The 17,329-nt window shown below is 42.7% G+C and overlaps 1 protein-coding gene across 2 annotated transcripts in view; it reads right to left on the reverse strand.

Moving 5' to 3' along the window:
* Nucleotides 1–1,254: 1,254 nt before the first annotated feature.
* TSPAN5 (tetraspanin 5) overlaps nucleotides 1,255–17,329 on the reverse strand; it is an 89,033-nt gene continuing 72,958 nt past the window's right edge. The window contains exons 1-7 of one of the 2 annotated variants that reach the window (XM_037379910.1): nucleotides 16,527–16,620; nucleotides 14,145–14,326; nucleotides 13,754–13,965; nucleotides 10,810–10,935; nucleotides 7,247–7,294; nucleotides 6,999–7,115; nucleotides 1,255–6,442 (exon numbers count right to left, since the gene is read on the reverse strand). In XM_037379910.1, the coding sequence (XP_037235807.1) occupies nucleotides 6,377–6,442; nucleotides 6,999–7,115; nucleotides 7,247–7,294; nucleotides 10,810–10,935; nucleotides 13,754–13,965; nucleotides 14,145–14,326; nucleotides 16,527–16,528 (753 nt within the window). In that variant the 5' untranslated portion in view covers nucleotides 16,529–16,620 and the 3' untranslated portion in view covers nucleotides 1,255–6,376. Of the gene's footprint in view, nucleotides 6,443–6,998; nucleotides 7,116–7,246; nucleotides 7,295–10,809; nucleotides 10,936–13,753; nucleotides 13,966–14,144; nucleotides 14,327–16,526; nucleotides 16,698–17,329 lie in introns of those variants that run through there. The other variant, XM_037379898.1, reaches the window with a different exon arrangement.

Below are 17,329 nucleotides of genomic sequence, written 5' to 3' on the forward strand. Positions count from 1 at the left end.
CCTGGTGTGTTAGGTTTGGCTGCATCTGTACGAATTTTGCAAGACCTTGCATCACACCAACCACGAAGATTAAAAGCCTACATGTTTTGACATTTCACAGTGTGGAAATACAAGAAGTTTCCTTTGGGTAAGGCACAAACCCCAACAATAAGGGCCTTGGATCCAGAGGACCCATTGCTCAAATGACACCATAAAACCAGAAAAGGTAATTTGTTTCAGAAGTCCTAGAAATGGTAACCAGCCACAACTTCAAGGAACAGTGTGCAAGTCTGTTAAGAGTTAGACAGAATTCAGGTAGCCACTCCTAGTCTCTCCCTCCATCACGAAAATAGCTTATACAAGTGTGTCCCATCTATTGCATGTTATAAAGATTTAGAGCAACGTCCCTGACTTTGCTTCTTTTTGGATGAATTTTGTTCTTCTCTTCCCTGCCCCTGCCCCCGGGCCTCAATATTTGTATTCTTATTTTGCCAAGTCAATTCCATACATTCTAAAAATGTATATTAAGCAAAAGGCATTGGACTTCAATTTGCAGATTAAGACATGCTTCCTAAATCAGTCACGGTGGTGTTTTGTGGAGAAAACTATAGGTTTGAGGTATTGAATTGCACTAGCTTGCTCTCAGTATTTTTTAAATACTAAAATCCTGGGCTTTCTCCTCTGTCTAAGCAAGCACAAGACACCATTACCCATGTTTATCTGCACAATAAAATAAGCCAGCTTTCACTACTTCTGTTTAAGGATGTGTTGCACCTAGAAAAGATAAATTCTCACCTCCCTTTACAAAAGTTTAATTGTTGTGACAAACCCCCTTTGTACTACTCCCTGCAAAGCAACAGCTTCTGAACAGTTCAGGGTCACTAAAATGATGATGAGGAGAGCTCCAACAGTTGTACTAAGCAGCAGCCACAGCAGTCTGAGGAACACCAACGACCTGTCAGAAAGAAGCAGAGCACGTTCGTTAGCCAGAGACTTCAACAACAGTTGACAGTAGGTATGGGATTACCTCCTGGGGATGTGCCCTTCACATATTAGCTTATTCATTTAAGGGCAGCCACTGGCAGTGTGATAATGTGTTTTGCAACTTAATTAGAACACAATATTCTACACTGTATATAAGAGACTTGGGAATTTATTTCCTCTATTAGTTTCTGGGAGGGCAGGCATAGGGTATTCTCCTAGGGAATTTTGCATGAATGTACCTTTGTCCTGTTAATTTTACATACTACATCAAGAGTACACATTCACAACATAATATTTCACACAATTTTATTTATAAAATTGTAATTATCTAACAAATTGCATATAAAATGATTTACTTCAAGTAAATACAGAATACTGCACAACTATTAAAACTATTGTATTGTCCATAAGTGTATTAAAACATTCCTAAAAAATGCCTCTATTAAAAAAACAAAACCCAAGAACACAAGTAGCATGATCAAGACCACTTTCAATAGCTTAAAAAGAACTACCAGGAAGTTGCATTAACTTCCTAAGTAGACTCCAGTTACATCCATTGAGATCAGCATGTGATACAATACCACAGTCTAATGCTAAAGATGACAAGTAATACATTATGCACCTGATCTATGCTTTTCTCCTAGACTGAAGGTAACCAGTCCAAAACCAGAAAGCTAAAGCTCAAGTCAAACTCTATTGGGCATGCAGTTCTGTTATAGCAATACTTTCCATCAGTAAGTGTAGTTGGCTTTTACAATCAATTTTACATCTGATAAAAAAAAAAAGGAACACCAGAGAATACATTCGTATAAAAAAGGAATGATACACAAAGGGTAAATATTGACATCTTGCTGTACACCTCAGGATGAACCAGAGAGATTCAGTTGGAACTGATCTGGAATATACATGTCCGAGACAGGTCTGAGTCAAAAAACCCAAATCCCAATCTCCCTAGAGCTCAAGGTAGTATCAGGTCCATCTCTACTATGTACACAGCATGAACATGAACACACATATGGATGGAGCTTTTTATTAGCACATATATTGCCAAAACACAAAAGACAGCTAGCAGCGCTGCCTGGTGCACACTAGTAGTCACCACACTTATTTCTATGCTGCATGTTAAGTGAGACAGATCTTTTTTTTGTGGGGTGTGTCATGTCCCCCCCACCATGTGGTACATTTTGGTAGCAAATAGATCCAACAGGGCAGGTTTAGTCTGTTTGCTTTAGACAGTTTCATGACCAGTTGCAGATATCTGAAAAAAATCCAAAGAGAAAACAAAAATGGGAGGGAGGAACTGGAACCTTCAGCGGTGCCTGACACCTATTGAGAACTGATCTCCCTGCCAGGGATTTGCAGAACTGCCATTCCAATGCATCCAAAAGTCACACACAGCAAGGCAAACAGAATGAAAAATTCACGAGAGTTTCTCTTGTAACCAACGTTGTTAATCAGAATCAATTTTACCAAGGGCATCTCTAAAGTAGTAAAAACAGATTAACGTCCAGGACTGTTCTCATAGCACCATATTTAGTCCCGCCACAAGTGACGGCAACCTCTCGTAACTGCCAGGGGTGCTGACACCGACCCTCCGTCTGACTGGCTGGCACTGTTCTAAAGCCCAGTGGCAAGGGGGGAAGGCAAGGGATGCCCTACTCCTGGCCAGGGCCCGAATGGCCACTCAGGCCTCCCCCCGGGCCGCGGCTGGCCAGCACCACTCCCACTGGGGTGCCTTGCAGGGCGGTAACAGACACTTCCAAGGTGAACAGCAGTCATGTGCAAGAATCATTTAATCTGCATGCTGCTATTTACATTGCAAACACTATTTACACACTAGAGCTACAATTAGCGTCTCAAAGGGGAGAGAAGGCGGCTTTCAGGACAGACACGGTACACACTTGAGCAAGCATCTCCACAGCTCCAGACTCTAAGGGGCACAATCAAAATTACGGATTTTGAAGCAAAGAGATCCTACTGCTGCTGAAGTAATCACACAGAGACAAAGCAAACGTTTGTCTATTAGGCTATTAAAAAAAAAAAAAAAAGGAAGGATATCAGACAGCAGAAAGGCCTATGAATATAGAGAGTGTTTAGAAAGCAGAGGAGCAAGGACTGCGCTGGCCTTTGGCAAGGGCTCAGTGGGGAATCTGGAAACTGCTCTAAACCCCAGGCGACTGCTGAAGTTACCAAAGTTATCGTTAGCAATGCCACCATCCCATAAGGGCCATAAGCCTGACAACAAATTTCTGAACACCTACTGCACATTAAAGATAATTATGAGCGACCTCTGAACTCACACCTAGGCTAGCTAGAAACTGCCAAGAAGTCAGACCACCTACCACATCTTATTGCTTTAGAAAATGAGCCCATGTAGCCGGCGGTTGTGCTTTAGTTGCGGCTCACCTGAAGTTTTCACAAAGTTTTCTGGAAGAAAGCTTGCTTGCCTTTGGCAGGCTCGGACAATAATAGATTGATTTCCAAGGCCTCCCACAAGCTTTCCAAACTGGATACCTAAGCTGCTGAGTAGCTGCTGATGGGGTATTTCTAGGACACCTTACCCAATCTGTAGACAAAATATATGGGATTTAAATGTGCAATATAGACAACTATCCTAAACATTCAGTATGCATCCATCAAACAACTGCAAAAATGAGCAAAATAAGAGCATCTCTTGGGAGCAGGGAAGCAGGGAGCATCCGCATCTGCAATAATAAAGACAAGCTCTAGAAAAATAAGTTATTTAGTGGTTTTTGTAAGAACAGTCAGTCATTCTGGGACTCAGCAGAAGTGTTGCACATTTGTGTGTACATGTGCTAGTGAGAACAAGAATTGCTCACCTCAGAGCATTTACCTTCCTATCACTCTGACACTGTCAACACCACATCCAGCAGACTGGAACTCAGACCACAGCATGACAAGACAGAAGGCAAATACAGTACAACTGCAGAAATTGAAGTAGAAGAATGAAGTTGTCTTCAGAAGCCCACAGCAGCAACAGCAGTATTCAAGATCAGTGGCAACATGGAATGCTTCTGTAATGTAGCCTTTTCTTTCTTTTTCTCCAAACCAAAGCACTGGGTCACAATCAAGGCCCTGGGGTGAAGTGTTTACTTGCTCAACCATGGTTTCCTGATTTCTCCCCACACCATTTTGTCTCAGTGCAGCAACACTGGTCCTGATGATCTGTCTGTCCTGTTGCTATCAGGCAAAACAGTGTGTCCTTTTGGGGGGAAACAAACACCAGTAGCTCCTCAAGTTAAGGAGTGGCTAAGAAAAACATAACACTGTGGTGAGGTGGAACCAACTTTATTAAGGACAGTGAATTATAATTGCTTTCAAAGGCTTTAAAAAAAATAAATTACTCTGAGTTGTGGCTGGCCTTTAACAGCAGATACCAAAGGATATGGAGGCTGCCTGATTCAGAGCCAGTCAGTGGGAGTTAACCAGAAGAGCATGAGGCAATGCTCAAAGACAGGAGGACAACAGGACTGAGGCAACTGCAGAGCACCAGTGTGTGCCTACCGCCAGCCTTCAGATGAGGGGAAAAAAAAACCCATAGCCAACTAAAGCACAGAAAGGCAAAATGTGCAAGGGTACATATACTCCACATGTTTAAGAGTCATAGGACTAGAAGGACCTTAGTAAGTCATCAGACCAGCCTTCTACCAATCCCCTGGAGCAGGGAAGCTTTGAAAGCAATGCATTCATCTCTCCTACTCCACATACTTCATTTTAGGAAATTCATCTCAGAAAGATGCTATGCTGCTACAAAGAGGTGCTACGCACCCTTTGCCACTGTCTGACCAAAGCAGGAGCCAAGACCTCACAGCTTTCAGGACTGGTACTGCAGATACTGAGAAGGGTCATAGAACAAGCTAAATTTACACAAAGTGCAATAAAATTACCCAAGCCACGGTCAGGTTTGTAAGTTCACTATTATTAGTGAAGAAGAATGAATCAAAAACTCTAAGTTGGATGGAGTCTGATCTAATTCTTCTTCCACTATTTGTGCTTTATTCCAAATTCTACTCTTTTGTACAATTCAAAAGAGTCTGTCTTGGCTGATTCTAATAAGCGCTTCTATTTTAAAACTTGTATTCCATTGCTTCAAGAAAGCTTTTTGTTGCATTTAGAGCAACAAAGAGAGACATATCTCCATAGCAAGGATTTGTTCACTGGAGGTAAGCATTTAATCCGGCAAAAGCTGTTCTCTCCAACTTCCAAGGGAATGGGATATGATCTTTCCATAATCACATGCATTTACCAATAAATAAGTTTGGATTAGACTGTATTAAAACATATGCACAGATTTGAAGCACTGGAGTGTCACAGATTCTTAACTCCACAGTTCATGCAAGTAAAAAGAAGAAAAAAAAAAAAAAAGACCGACCAAAGCCTCAGCTAGGAACAGACCAAGGAATTATCTTAAAAGAAGTTTTGCACAAGAATATCAAAGCACTAATATTAGTGAGATCCCTAAATACATTAGGTTACACCAAATTCCAGAGAAAAACGATTTAGCCGTATCACATATATATGTTTTGATTTTTAAGTTAATATATATTTCATTCTTTGAATAATATTATTCACTTGGACCCAACATCCACACTGCTTTCATACATTTATACAGTTATATCCCATCCTTGCCTTAAGAGACTGATGTTCTAAGGTATGGCAGCAACCAAACGCTCAATAACCCTTGTTTGTCAAATACAAAACTCCTTTCCCTTCATACAAGGGTGGAGAATGAAGAAAGATGTTGATAAAATTAGGCAGTTTTCCCTGTTGAGCTTGCTGATTCCAACCTCAAAGTACCACAGGGAGACAGTTGGAAGCTTGCGTAAAAAATATTTTCCCTTGTTTTAAAAACAATTTCTTTTACTGTACAATAGATGCATAGAAAGTTGCTTCCTGCTTGATGGGTTTAGGTCTGTAGCTATGTTTAGCTGTGAAAACAAGAAGATTGTTCCTTTAGGGAGTGGTGAGGAGAGAGACCATCTCAGGAATATTTGGCAGCTATCACAGAGCTCATGACACGAAGAATAAACAGCATATCCACAGACTACAATGATGCAACTCTGTCCCACTGAATACACCAATTTAAAAAAAGTGTCCACTTGTAACTCAGGATCAAGAATACAGTAGAGATTCACAGCTCAACAGCTTTCAAACTTGTGGTTTTAAAGAAAAAAAATGTCAGTGAGCAGCAGATTTTAAATAGCCCACTCTTCTCTCCCCCACCCCAAAGAAACACCAGTTCACTGCAATGTCAGGAACTTAGACTTGAGACTACTTGGGAGAGAAGGCTTCCCTGTCACCCATGTCCATACAGCTTGGTGTCGGAGTGACACACTGGAGGTTTCAGAGGGTTTCGGTTGTCCAGTGTCTTGCTGTGGTTACTTCAGCAGTTTTACCAGCTGGCTCTGACAGCCTCAATGTCACTAACCAAATTCTGGGCTAAGCATATCCCAAATATCTGGAAGAGACAACAGTTTATTCATTTGGAGCATCAGACAACTCTTTCCACACAGGCAAACTCCTTAGGTTATATAGAACTTTGATATGAAAACAAGCATCAGAAAGTTAGAAATCAAATTAACAGTAAGTGTTGGAAGAAGGAAGAATATCGAAAATCTTATGTAACCCCAGTATTTTTATAGTGCACTGGATTCTGGGAAATCGAGCAGTTCTAGACTTTCTTCACAAAAGCAACTGTAAAAGCTTTTTGCTGTCCATTTAAGTGCCATCAGAAACAGTAGGTCTGTACAGGCTTAAAAATCTCTACCTAATCTGTTTAACAGAGTGTTAATTCTGACCTGCAGATAGTTGAAAAGAAAAAATGCATCCCTCCAAATAGAAATTAAATACTCAACACAGAGAAAGCCTCATGCATTTAGCTCCCATCACTAAAACCTATGGGTGTTATACTTCTAAGTGCAGCTGACAGTGTATTTCAATTTCTCATATACAGTTCCCGCCCTTGTATTTATGGATTCTTCTGTATAACTCATTGCAGTGAACGTGATGTTTACCTGCAGTAATGCTATCCCAATGAATATACCGGCAACTATGGTAAGATTGTCCTGCAACCATTTCTCAAACTGAGGGACGCAGCCTTTAGTGTAGATAACAATCTGCTGATCAACTTCCTGCCAAGGAGAAGAGGGAAGAAAACAGACAATTATATTCAACTACCCCATCAGCAGAAGAACCTGCTCTTGCAAGAAGGATTCAGATCCTTAATATACCACATTAAAAAAAACAAAAAACACACGCTTACTGGTTTTTGCCTTGCATCGTAGCCACACTGAGTATTAATAACATCTTCCTAGGAGAGAGACAGAAGAGAGGCAATCAGTGCAATGTCTCCCAAACACCCTCTCTCAGCTCCACAGAGTTAGTCTGGAAAGTAGTAAGACAATCACCCTAACTTTGATTACCATATTGCTTTTTAAAAACCCCTTCCTCTTCCATTCAGTGCTATGAGTTACCTGCATCAAACTAAAGCACATCAAAAAATATTTCCTGCTCTCAGGTCAGTAAGCTGAGGAAACTGGCCCTCCACCTGGGTGAAGTCCATGTTTCAGATGAATCATAGAATCATTTAGGTTGGAAAAGACCTTTCAGATCAAGTCCGATCATTAACCAAGGACTGCCAAGTCCATTACTAAAGCATGTCCCTCAGCACATCTAAGTGTTTTTAAAGACTTCCAAGGACAGTGATTTCACCATCTCCCTGGGCAGCCTGTTCCAATGCTTGACCACCCAATGCGTGAAGTTTTTCCTAATATCCAATCTAAACCTCCTCTGGCACAACCTGAGGCTGTTTCCTCTTGTTCTGTTGCTTCTTATTTGGGAGAAGAGACCTACCCCCACCTTGCTACACCCTCCTTTCAGGCAGCTGTAAAGAGCAATAAGGTCCCCCCTGAGCCTCCTCCCTACAGACTAAACCACCCCAGTTCCCTCAGCTGCTCCTCGTAAGACTTGTGCTCCAGACCCTTCACCAGCTTCGTTGCCCTTCTCAAGCATTCAGAAATCAAAGTAAGGGGATTAAGGAACACCTATTTTAACTAAAAGAACCTTCTGCTAAAAAAGTTTTGCCCATACAGAAAAATATGCCAACACTACTCTTTTCAGGGTCAGTCTGTGCAGCATGAAGAAGTGAGAAGGGGCAGTTCTGTTGCCGAAGCAGCAAGTTCTTACTGAGGATGTCTGTAGAAATACAAACAGTACCTAGTCCCTTCCCAAGAACTAGGGAGGAAAAAAAGTAATGGGGTAACAAGTAGTTACTGCCTATTCTTTCTTACAGGAGCTTGATACCAATGGGAAAGGACATGGTTTTTCTTCCTCCTACTGCCTCTGTTTTAGTACTCCCAAAGCACAGCTAATAAAACGGTCTATGGCAGACTCTTCCCAGCGAACAAGTGCTCCCACTGGAAGCTGAAGCTACATTTACTCTGTATACAGAGTTATTGCAGGACAATAAAATGAAGCAACTACTTTTGGTGTCAGCCACACTGGCAGCAAAATACTAAGTTACTGGCTCATATAACATTGAGCAGAAGGAGGAACTACTCAAGGAAGTGAGAAAACCAGCCAATTTTAGCTAGGTGTACTGAATACCACAATTTAATCAAGTTATGGGAAGTGAGAAAGGCAGCCAGCAGAGAAATAAATTTTTAAAAGCAGCCATATGGAAAAAGGTATCTCCTATCAGCAGTTAAAGCTCCTCTAAGTGTTTCCTCACTTTGCAGGAAGTACATCAACAGGCTGCATCCTATCAGTTGCCCAAGTTGGATTCCCTCAATGGACCTTTAAGTTCTGAGCAATTTGTATTATTTAATGAGATTAATATTTCTGTTACAGGATCTAAAATATAAGTGCTACACACTTCCAAGGTTGTAAAAGCAGGTAAGATTCCAACAGAGGTATTTTTAGCTTTCTTCTTTGTACTGAATGCCTAATCAGTGTCTTCTGCCTTTAGCCTTGGAATTTGTTAACCTAAAGAAACTGTGAAGAATGAAATGGAAATAAATCAACTTTTGTAGGCCTTGCCTGTACAGGAACTTGGAACACTTCAACCTGCTAAACTACAGCAAGGTGAACCACAGAAGTCCAAATCCATTTTAAAGGAGACCTATTTTGGCCTATCTTAAACTTACCACTTCCTGATTCAAGCTAAACAAGAAGCCCTGTTCAATAAAGCAGACACATAACTTTTTGCATCCTAATTGCAAAAAATGCAGTCTAACACTGCATCCTAATTCCAAAAGGAATAAATTTGCTTTCCCACAGAATAAACTTGTTTATCACTGCAACTGAATCAGTCACAGCTTGGTTACAATTATATCCATGACTTCTAATATTTTTAGAAATACTATTTTTAATCTTTATTTTAAAGGCAATTAAGCATGTTGCTTACCTAAAATTAGTAAGAATGAGACTTATCTTTACATTTCTGGTTGCTGCATCACCCCCTAAGAAACTACATAACCATATACACACAAAGAGAGAGAGATAACTTTAGCATGGATTATGTATTTATAGGATTACCTTGTACTGCTGTCACTAGTTTGGTTTTATAACAACTACATTTTTAAAACTGGGTTGTGATGACCTCTCTGTGTGGGTGGGTGGACAGATAAGCAAACAGTAGGGGGAATCCTAAGCATAATGTAATGCTTGAGCCTAACCTATATTTTGTTTTAATATTTCATTAAAATTTTTTCAGTGATGTTTGTGAGAAATTCAAACTACTGTGAATACACATTCATTGCAGAGGAACCAGAATGCAGCTTGTGCAAGTGGCAGTGCAGTGACTGAACACTGGGAGTAGCAACTGCATTGCATTAGCAAGGCAGGAAGCACCTGAGGTGCCTGTTGGCAACTTAGTTAACTTTAGTCAGTGCTACAGGCTCATACATTCAAGGAACTGTAAGTCACTCCAGATGCAGAAAAAAGCCACAGCTGAACTAATAGAAGCATTCACAGGCTACTTTTGACTTTCATGTAACTTAAATGTGTACAGTGTTAGCCACGTAACAGTTTCCATGCACACACCCATCCCTATTCCAAGTCTTTCACTGTGAGTGAACTGCTTCCCTACACTTCACCCTTCATTCTTTACCATGTCTGTGCTAGTAATGCATGGCTCCAGCATCTTCTGCTTGATGATCCAGGAACTACAACTATTTCAGAAGACATAAAAAATTTACCAAAATGCTGTTCCCTCAAACAATTTCTGACCTTGCAAGTCTGATCTTGGGCGACTGTAGAACAAGCAGAAATTTTAAAGGGGAGGAAAAGAAAGCATGTAAAGATGTCCATACCTGGCTCAAGATTCTAATGCAAACATATGTCAGTTCTTCAGGGCACAGACTGTCATTCATTACCATACCTAGCACAGACTGGGTCAAACTGGCTGCAGCCTCAGGACACTGAATTAAGTAATGAGTAATACCTGCTCTAGAGTGTCTAATCTTAGAGTTGCTGTTCTTTAAAGCAGTGAATGAAATACCCTGATGATAATCAATTGAAAGCTTACATCCTTCAACTCATTAAGGGCTTCTGCTTTCTATACTTGCTAACATTAATATGTACGTTCAGCTAAGTCCATGGTTCTCTAATTCTAATGAAAAGCAACAAACGGCATACAAGATTTAAGTTAGCTCAGATTTTTTGCTGACTGCAGAGAACTTAGTAGTTAAAGTGAGCTGCAAGTACAAAAAAATACAGGTTGGTGGGAACGTAATGATCATTCATGACTTGCAGAAAAGAAAAAAATCTCAGAGTGATTTAAAATTGGAACAGCAGACCCATCCCACCCTCTCGGTTGTCACTTACAGCAGGGTCTTTAGTGCAGCAAGAGAATGGCACTCCACAGCGCTCCCGACTTGCATTGGAATCTGTGCAATTGAAGTAAATATTAAGGTTCCAGTCATCAGCTCCAAAAGCCCCACAGCACTGCCACTAGAACAAAGAAAGGAGAGCTTCTTGACTTTCAGAACAAAAATCTCAGCATTAGTTACATGCATCATCATTGCCAGTTTCCCCTCTGGCTTTCAAAACAAAATCCGAGATTCCCTCCAGTTTCATTGAAGCTGCCTTACCTTTTTTATTTTTTAAAAAAAGCTCATTCCAAACCTGTAAGTTTTAAATTATCATGTGATTAAAGTTATGTTCACACCCTGCAACTCTGCTCAGTGGACAGAAATCCATGGAGTGAGCTGATATGCCTACACAACACCACACTGCTGCACAGGCCTACAAGCTCAGGCCCCAGGGACAGTAGAGCCGAGAGTATGATGTTCTGTCCAGTCTAATGTTCCCTGGCTTCTCAATAAAACTAATCATCTCTGAGTGCTACACCAGTACAGCTACTCCTTTTGCCAGTTTTGGGGGAATCTTTGCCTGGCTGTCCATCAGACAGTATGAATGCTGTTTCCTGAGCATCACTCTACAAATAACTTCTTTACTGAATCACAGAATCACATAATGGTCAGGGCTGGAAGGGACCTGTGCAGGCCATGTCGTGCAACCCCCTGCTAAAGCCGGTTTGCCTCGAGCGGGTTGCACAGGGTCGCGTCCAGGTGGGGTTTGAGTATCTCCAGGGAAGGAGGCTGCACAGCCTCTCTGGGCAGCCTGTGCCAGGGCTCCGACAGCCTCCAAGTGAAGGTGTTTTCCCTCACACTCGGATGGAATTTCCTGTGTTTCAGTTGGCGCCCGTCGCCCCTTGTCCTGACGCTGGGCACCACTGAAAAGAGCCTGGCCCCATCCTCTTGGCACTTGCCCTAAAGATATTTATACGCACTGAGGAGATCCCCCCTCAGTCTTCTCTTCTCCAGGCTACACAGGCCCAGCCCTCTCAGCCTGTCCTCATAAGGGAGATGCTCCAGTCCCCTGATCATCTTCATAGCCCTCTGCTGAGCCCTCTCCAGTAGCCATCCCCATCTCTCTTGAACTGGGGAGCCCAGAACTGGACCCAGCACTCCAGGTGCAGCCTCACCAGGGCATAGTAGAAGGGGAGGACAACCTCCCTCGGCCTGCTGGCCACACTCTTCCCAATGCACACCAGGATGGTACCATTAACCTTCTTGGCCACCAGGGCACACTGCTGGCTCATGGGTAACTTGCTGTTCACCAGAACTCCCAGGTCCTTCTCTGCAGAGCTGCCCTCCAGCAGGTCAACCCCCAGCCTGTACTGGTGCAGGAGGTTGTTCCTCCCCAGGTGCAGGACCCTACATTTCCCCTTATTGAACTTCATGAGGTTCCCCTCCACCCAGCTATCTGGCCTGTCCAGGTCACACTGAGTGGCAGTGCAGCCCTCTGGTGTGTCAGCCACTGCTCCCAGTTTTGTATCGTCAGCAAACCTGCTGAGGGTGCACTCAGTCCCCTCATCCAGGTCATTGATGACCAAGTTGAACAAGACTGGACCCAGCACTGACCCCAGGGGCACACCGGTAGCTACAGGTCTCCAGCCAGACTCTGCACCGCTGATCACAACCTCTGAGCTCTGCCAGTCAGCCCGTTCTCAATCCACCTCACTGTCCGCTCCTCTAACCCACACTTCCTGAGCTTACCTATGAGGATGTTATGGCAGACAGTGCCAAAAGCCTTGCTGAGGTCAAGTTAGACAACATCCACTGCTCTCCCCTCATCTACCCAGCCAGTTGTTCCATCATAGAAGGCTATTAGATTGGTATGGGATGATTTCCCCTTGGGAATCCATGTTGACTGCTCCTGATGACCTTTTCCTCCACATGCTTCGAGATGACCTTCAGGATGAGTTGTTCCATCACCTTCCTAGGGACGGAGGTGAGGCTGACTGGCCTGTAGTTTCCTGGGGCCTCCTTCCCGCCCTTTTTGAACACTGGAGTGACACCGGCTTTCCTCCAGTCCTCAGGCTCCTCTCCTGTTCTCCACAACCTTTCAAAGATGAAGAGTGGCTTGGCAATAACATCTTCCAGCTCCCTCAGCACACGGGGGTGGATTCCATTGGGGCCCACAAATTTGTGGGTGGCAAATTTGCTTCAGGGATCTCTAACATGATCCTCCTCAACCAAGGGAAAGTCTTCCTTTCCCCAGACTTCCTCTCTTGCCTCCAGGGTCTGGGAAACCCGAGGGCTGGCCTTGGCAGTAAAAATTGAAGCAAAGGTGGCATTCACCACCCCCACCTTATCTGTATCCTTCATCATCTGGGCACCCACCTCGTTCAGCAGCAGGCCCACATGTTCCCTAGTCATCCTTTTCCTGCAGATGTACTTGAAGAAGCCCTTCTTGTTATCCTTGACCTCCCTCACGAGATTTAATTCCAAATAGACCTTTGCCTTCCTTGTCACCTTCCTGCACACTCTGACCACATCGCTATATTCCTCCCAACCAAAGGGCTGTCCCTTTTTCCACATCCTGTAAATGTCCTCCTTCTGTCTGAGGTTTACCAGAAGCTCCTTGCTCATCCGCGCAGGCCTCCTGCCACTTTTACTCCATTTCCTGCTCATGGGGATGCACCGACCTTGAGCACGGAGGAAGAGGTGCTGTAATATTAGCCAGCTCTCTTGGACTCCCCCTAGCTTCTAGAGCCCTAACCCATGGGATTCCTCCAAGTAAGTCCTTGAAGAGGCCAAAGTGAGATCTCTTGAAGTCCAGGGTTGCAATCCTACCTGTCACCCTGCTTCCTCCATGCAGGATCCTGAACTCCCACTATCTCACAGCCACTGCAGCCAAGTCTGCCCCCAGTCTTCACATCCCCAAACAGTCCTCCTTTGTTTATGAAGGTCCAGGAGCACACCTTGCCTTGTTGGCTCCTCCAGCACCTGCATCCATAAGTTATCATCAACGCTCTGCAGGAACCTCCTAGGCTGTGTGTGCCTCGCTGTGTTGTCTTTCCAGCAGATGTCAGGGTGGCTGAAGTCCCCCGTGAGAACCAGGGCCTGTGATCATGAGGCTCCCTCCAGCTGTCTGTACAAGGCCTCATCGACTTCCTCTTCCTGATCAGGTGGCCTGTAGCAAACACCCACAAAAGTGTCAGCCATGTTGGCCTGCCCCTTAATCTCTACATTCCAGTTGCTCCTTCACACAAAGAGCAACTCCACCACCTCTCCTTGCTGGCCTGTCCTTCCTAAAAAGCACACAGCCATCCATGACAGCATTCCTGTTGTGCGAGATATCCCACTGTGTACCTGTAACTGCAATGAGGTCATGGCCCTGTGACTGCACACAGATCTCTAATTGTTCCTGTGTATTCCCCATGCTGCGTGCGTTGGTGGACAGGCATTTCAGAGTGGGAAACCTGCGTGCTCGATTACCAGGAGGCGTGCAAGAGGATCCACCATAGGCAGGCAGGCAAAAGGCAAGCAGAATCCTTCAAAAAGTAAATATGCCAAATGGCAGGCTTAGATTCTGGCAAAACATGCTGAACAAACAAATTGGTAAAACTTGTTGAACATACAAAGAATGGACTAGAAATCAGTGGAGCACTTACAGTTTACAGCATTTAAGGAGCTAGCCCAATGAACCCATCTATGTCAATTGAAAAAAATTAATTTGAAAAACCCTAAACAAACCACATTTTTAAGTGTTGGAATTGCAGTTCTCTTTCTAGATGCAGCAAAGCTCCCTCTGCAATACCTGAACACGCTGTGTTCAAGCATTATCTCTACTAGCTGAAGAAGTAGCTTGCTCTCCAGACTCATGCTGTCCCTGACTTACCTGCTAAGATTGCTAATCCAGTTAGGAGAGCAAGTTATATGTAGTGCCTGCAAAAGTGGACTATAGCCTTTTTGTTGCATACAAGTCGATCACTGTTTTCAGACTGTGGTGCCCTCTGACCTTCTCCCAAGTGGACAAGGTTCAAACCAGTCTGCAAGGATCTACATCCTGTTACTTACTCATTTTTTCCCCCAACACATATAAAAGCAAAACAAACACTGAATTAAGTTATTTTAATTGCAGAATGTACAAAAATTAGTAAACATGATTTCAACCAACACTCAACCATATTAGCTACACAAAGCCAAATTTAAAGAGGAGTGTTGTGACCCAAAATGAGTCATTCAGGATGACCTACCTTTCCCTTGGGACCAATGACCAAGTTTATGATACCCTTGGACTGAATTGAGGTGAAACACCAACAACCAACCAGTTTTATGATTTATTAATACAAAATACAATATGTGGTTAGATAGAATAGCTCAACGGCAGTTACTTTAACTGGATAAGCAAGTCCTGTGCCAAACGTTATTACTTAGATCTGGCCACTATTCAATAAAATGAATGGCGAGGAGGAGAGAAAGAAGAAAAAAAAGAGGTACCACTACTCATGGATACAGCGGCATCCTGTTGGTCCTCTTCACCCTGGGTGTCTTGGTGGTGGGGGTGCCACCCAAGATTTTGTCAATTCGGGTTTTATGCTCTCAAGAGGACACCTCCTCATTCACATACAAAGTCAAGGGGTGCGTGGTCAGTGTCTGAGCAAGATCAGCATCTGAGTGGTGGTTGCAGGGTGTCCTCATCAGTGGTTGTGAGGGGTTTAGGCAACCCCTGCTGTGCACATGAGCAGTTGCCTTATGTTACCACAGAAGTTTCTGCCAGGAAGTGCTAGCTAGACTTCGCCTTCACAAGATTCTAAAGCCATTCCATCCTGTACCACCTTGTGGCTACCAAGTCAGGCAACGCTGGCTCACTTTGCAGCTACAGCTCGTTTCAGTTCCTCTCCAATCTGAGTAGAAAAGCTTTGCACCAGCTTTGCTTGAATTTGTGCATTAAGCAATGTTTAAGGCAATTATCAATATATTGGTTCCTTACAAGGAGTTCGTCAACACAGGCCAGAATTGAGTACTGGGCAAGAAGATACTGGTAAAATACCTTGTATACAAAAGTAAGTGCAAGACTCCTTTACACACACTGATAAATTACAAGCTTAACCCGTAGTGTCTGGCTTCACCCTTCCCTCCCAAGGGAACGATGCTGTAGCGTCATTTGGGGATTTCATATGAGAACTGTGAGGTGCCCACTTCATTAGGCTAACCGCATTAAGTCTCCTTAAAGAAATAACATTGTAGTTTCACTGCTAAAACATCTCTGCCACTCTGCAGTGTGGTGTAGCACCTCTAATGTTGCTAAAACTACAGCAACATTCATCTCAGAACCAAATTAAGCTTAGAAAAGAATATTATCCTACGATAAAATATCTTGAACATCCCCCTCCTCCCAGGAATGCTAAAATATCTTCATACGCATATGGAATGTGCTCCAAAAAACTGAACACAAGACAGTGATGATTAACTTGTAGACTTGACACACTATCTCTTCTTCAAGAAGAGTTCAAGAGCAAGTCACCCCAACTCTCCACCTTGTTTTACTCACTTGTACTTCTCACAGGTGTTGTGTACTTGTAGAAATTCCATAAAAAATATTAAAAATATATATGTATCTATTAAAAAATATTATATGCTAGAATACTTGTTGTTCCTTGAAGAAACCAAACAGATGGAAAGTAAGAAATAGAGCAGATATTTCTTTAAAGTAAGCTTTACCAAAAAAACAAACATAGTCCAACTTACATATTCTTGTGTGAAGTCTATGAGGTTTTGCAAATCAATGTCATCTCGGTATGCTCTGATGTTGTTGTTTATAAAGAAATACAGCTGGTCCTTTATCCAATCTTTGAAAACAAATGCTAGAACACCAGCAGTGAGCTCCAAGAAGAAAATAATTCCAAGAAACACAGAAAACTATGAAGGAAAAGAAAAAGGTTAAAATTAGCTTGCTTTATGGCCAGAAACTTATTTTTCAAGGCTCACAATGACGTCGTGTCAAGGCTTTATCTGTTTCAGTGCAAGTTCAAGCTATTCTAGCACACAGGAAATTTTAAATTAAAAATGCATCAGTTTTAATTAGGGCTATAGTACAAGAGTCTTAGTTTTATTCTAACAAATAATAAAAATGGCAACAAATTCAACCCTTGGACATTTCACTGGGATTTTCAAAGAGGTCCCAGAGAATACACTGTAAATTTCAACAGACATGGCTACTCAACACCTGTAGGGCCCTCTGAAAATTCATCTTGAATTTCTATGGAGGACTTACATTTGCAAATGCATAAACAACCAATAGTGCCAGTGAAATGTTTTTAAGTGACTTCTTCTTTAGACATCATCACTGGCAAAGCTTTGCTTAAGCAGACAAAGGAAAAATTGGTAACAGCAGAAATTAATTAATGACTAAGTCAGAGCAGAATGTCTATGGAATGACTCACATATACATTAAAACCAAATGAGGCTGCTATGATTAATGCAAATTCAATGGATGCCAAAGGCATTACTAATGATCTGCCACTTTCTCTAAGCATCTCCACTGAGTCTAC

This window comes from Falco rusticolus, chromosome 1, assembly GCF_015220075.1.
Source record: "Falco rusticolus isolate bFalRus1 chromosome 1, bFalRus1.pri, whole genome shotgun sequence".
NCBI classification, from domain to species: domain Eukaryota; kingdom Metazoa; phylum Chordata; class Aves; order Falconiformes; family Falconidae; genus Falco; species Falco rusticolus.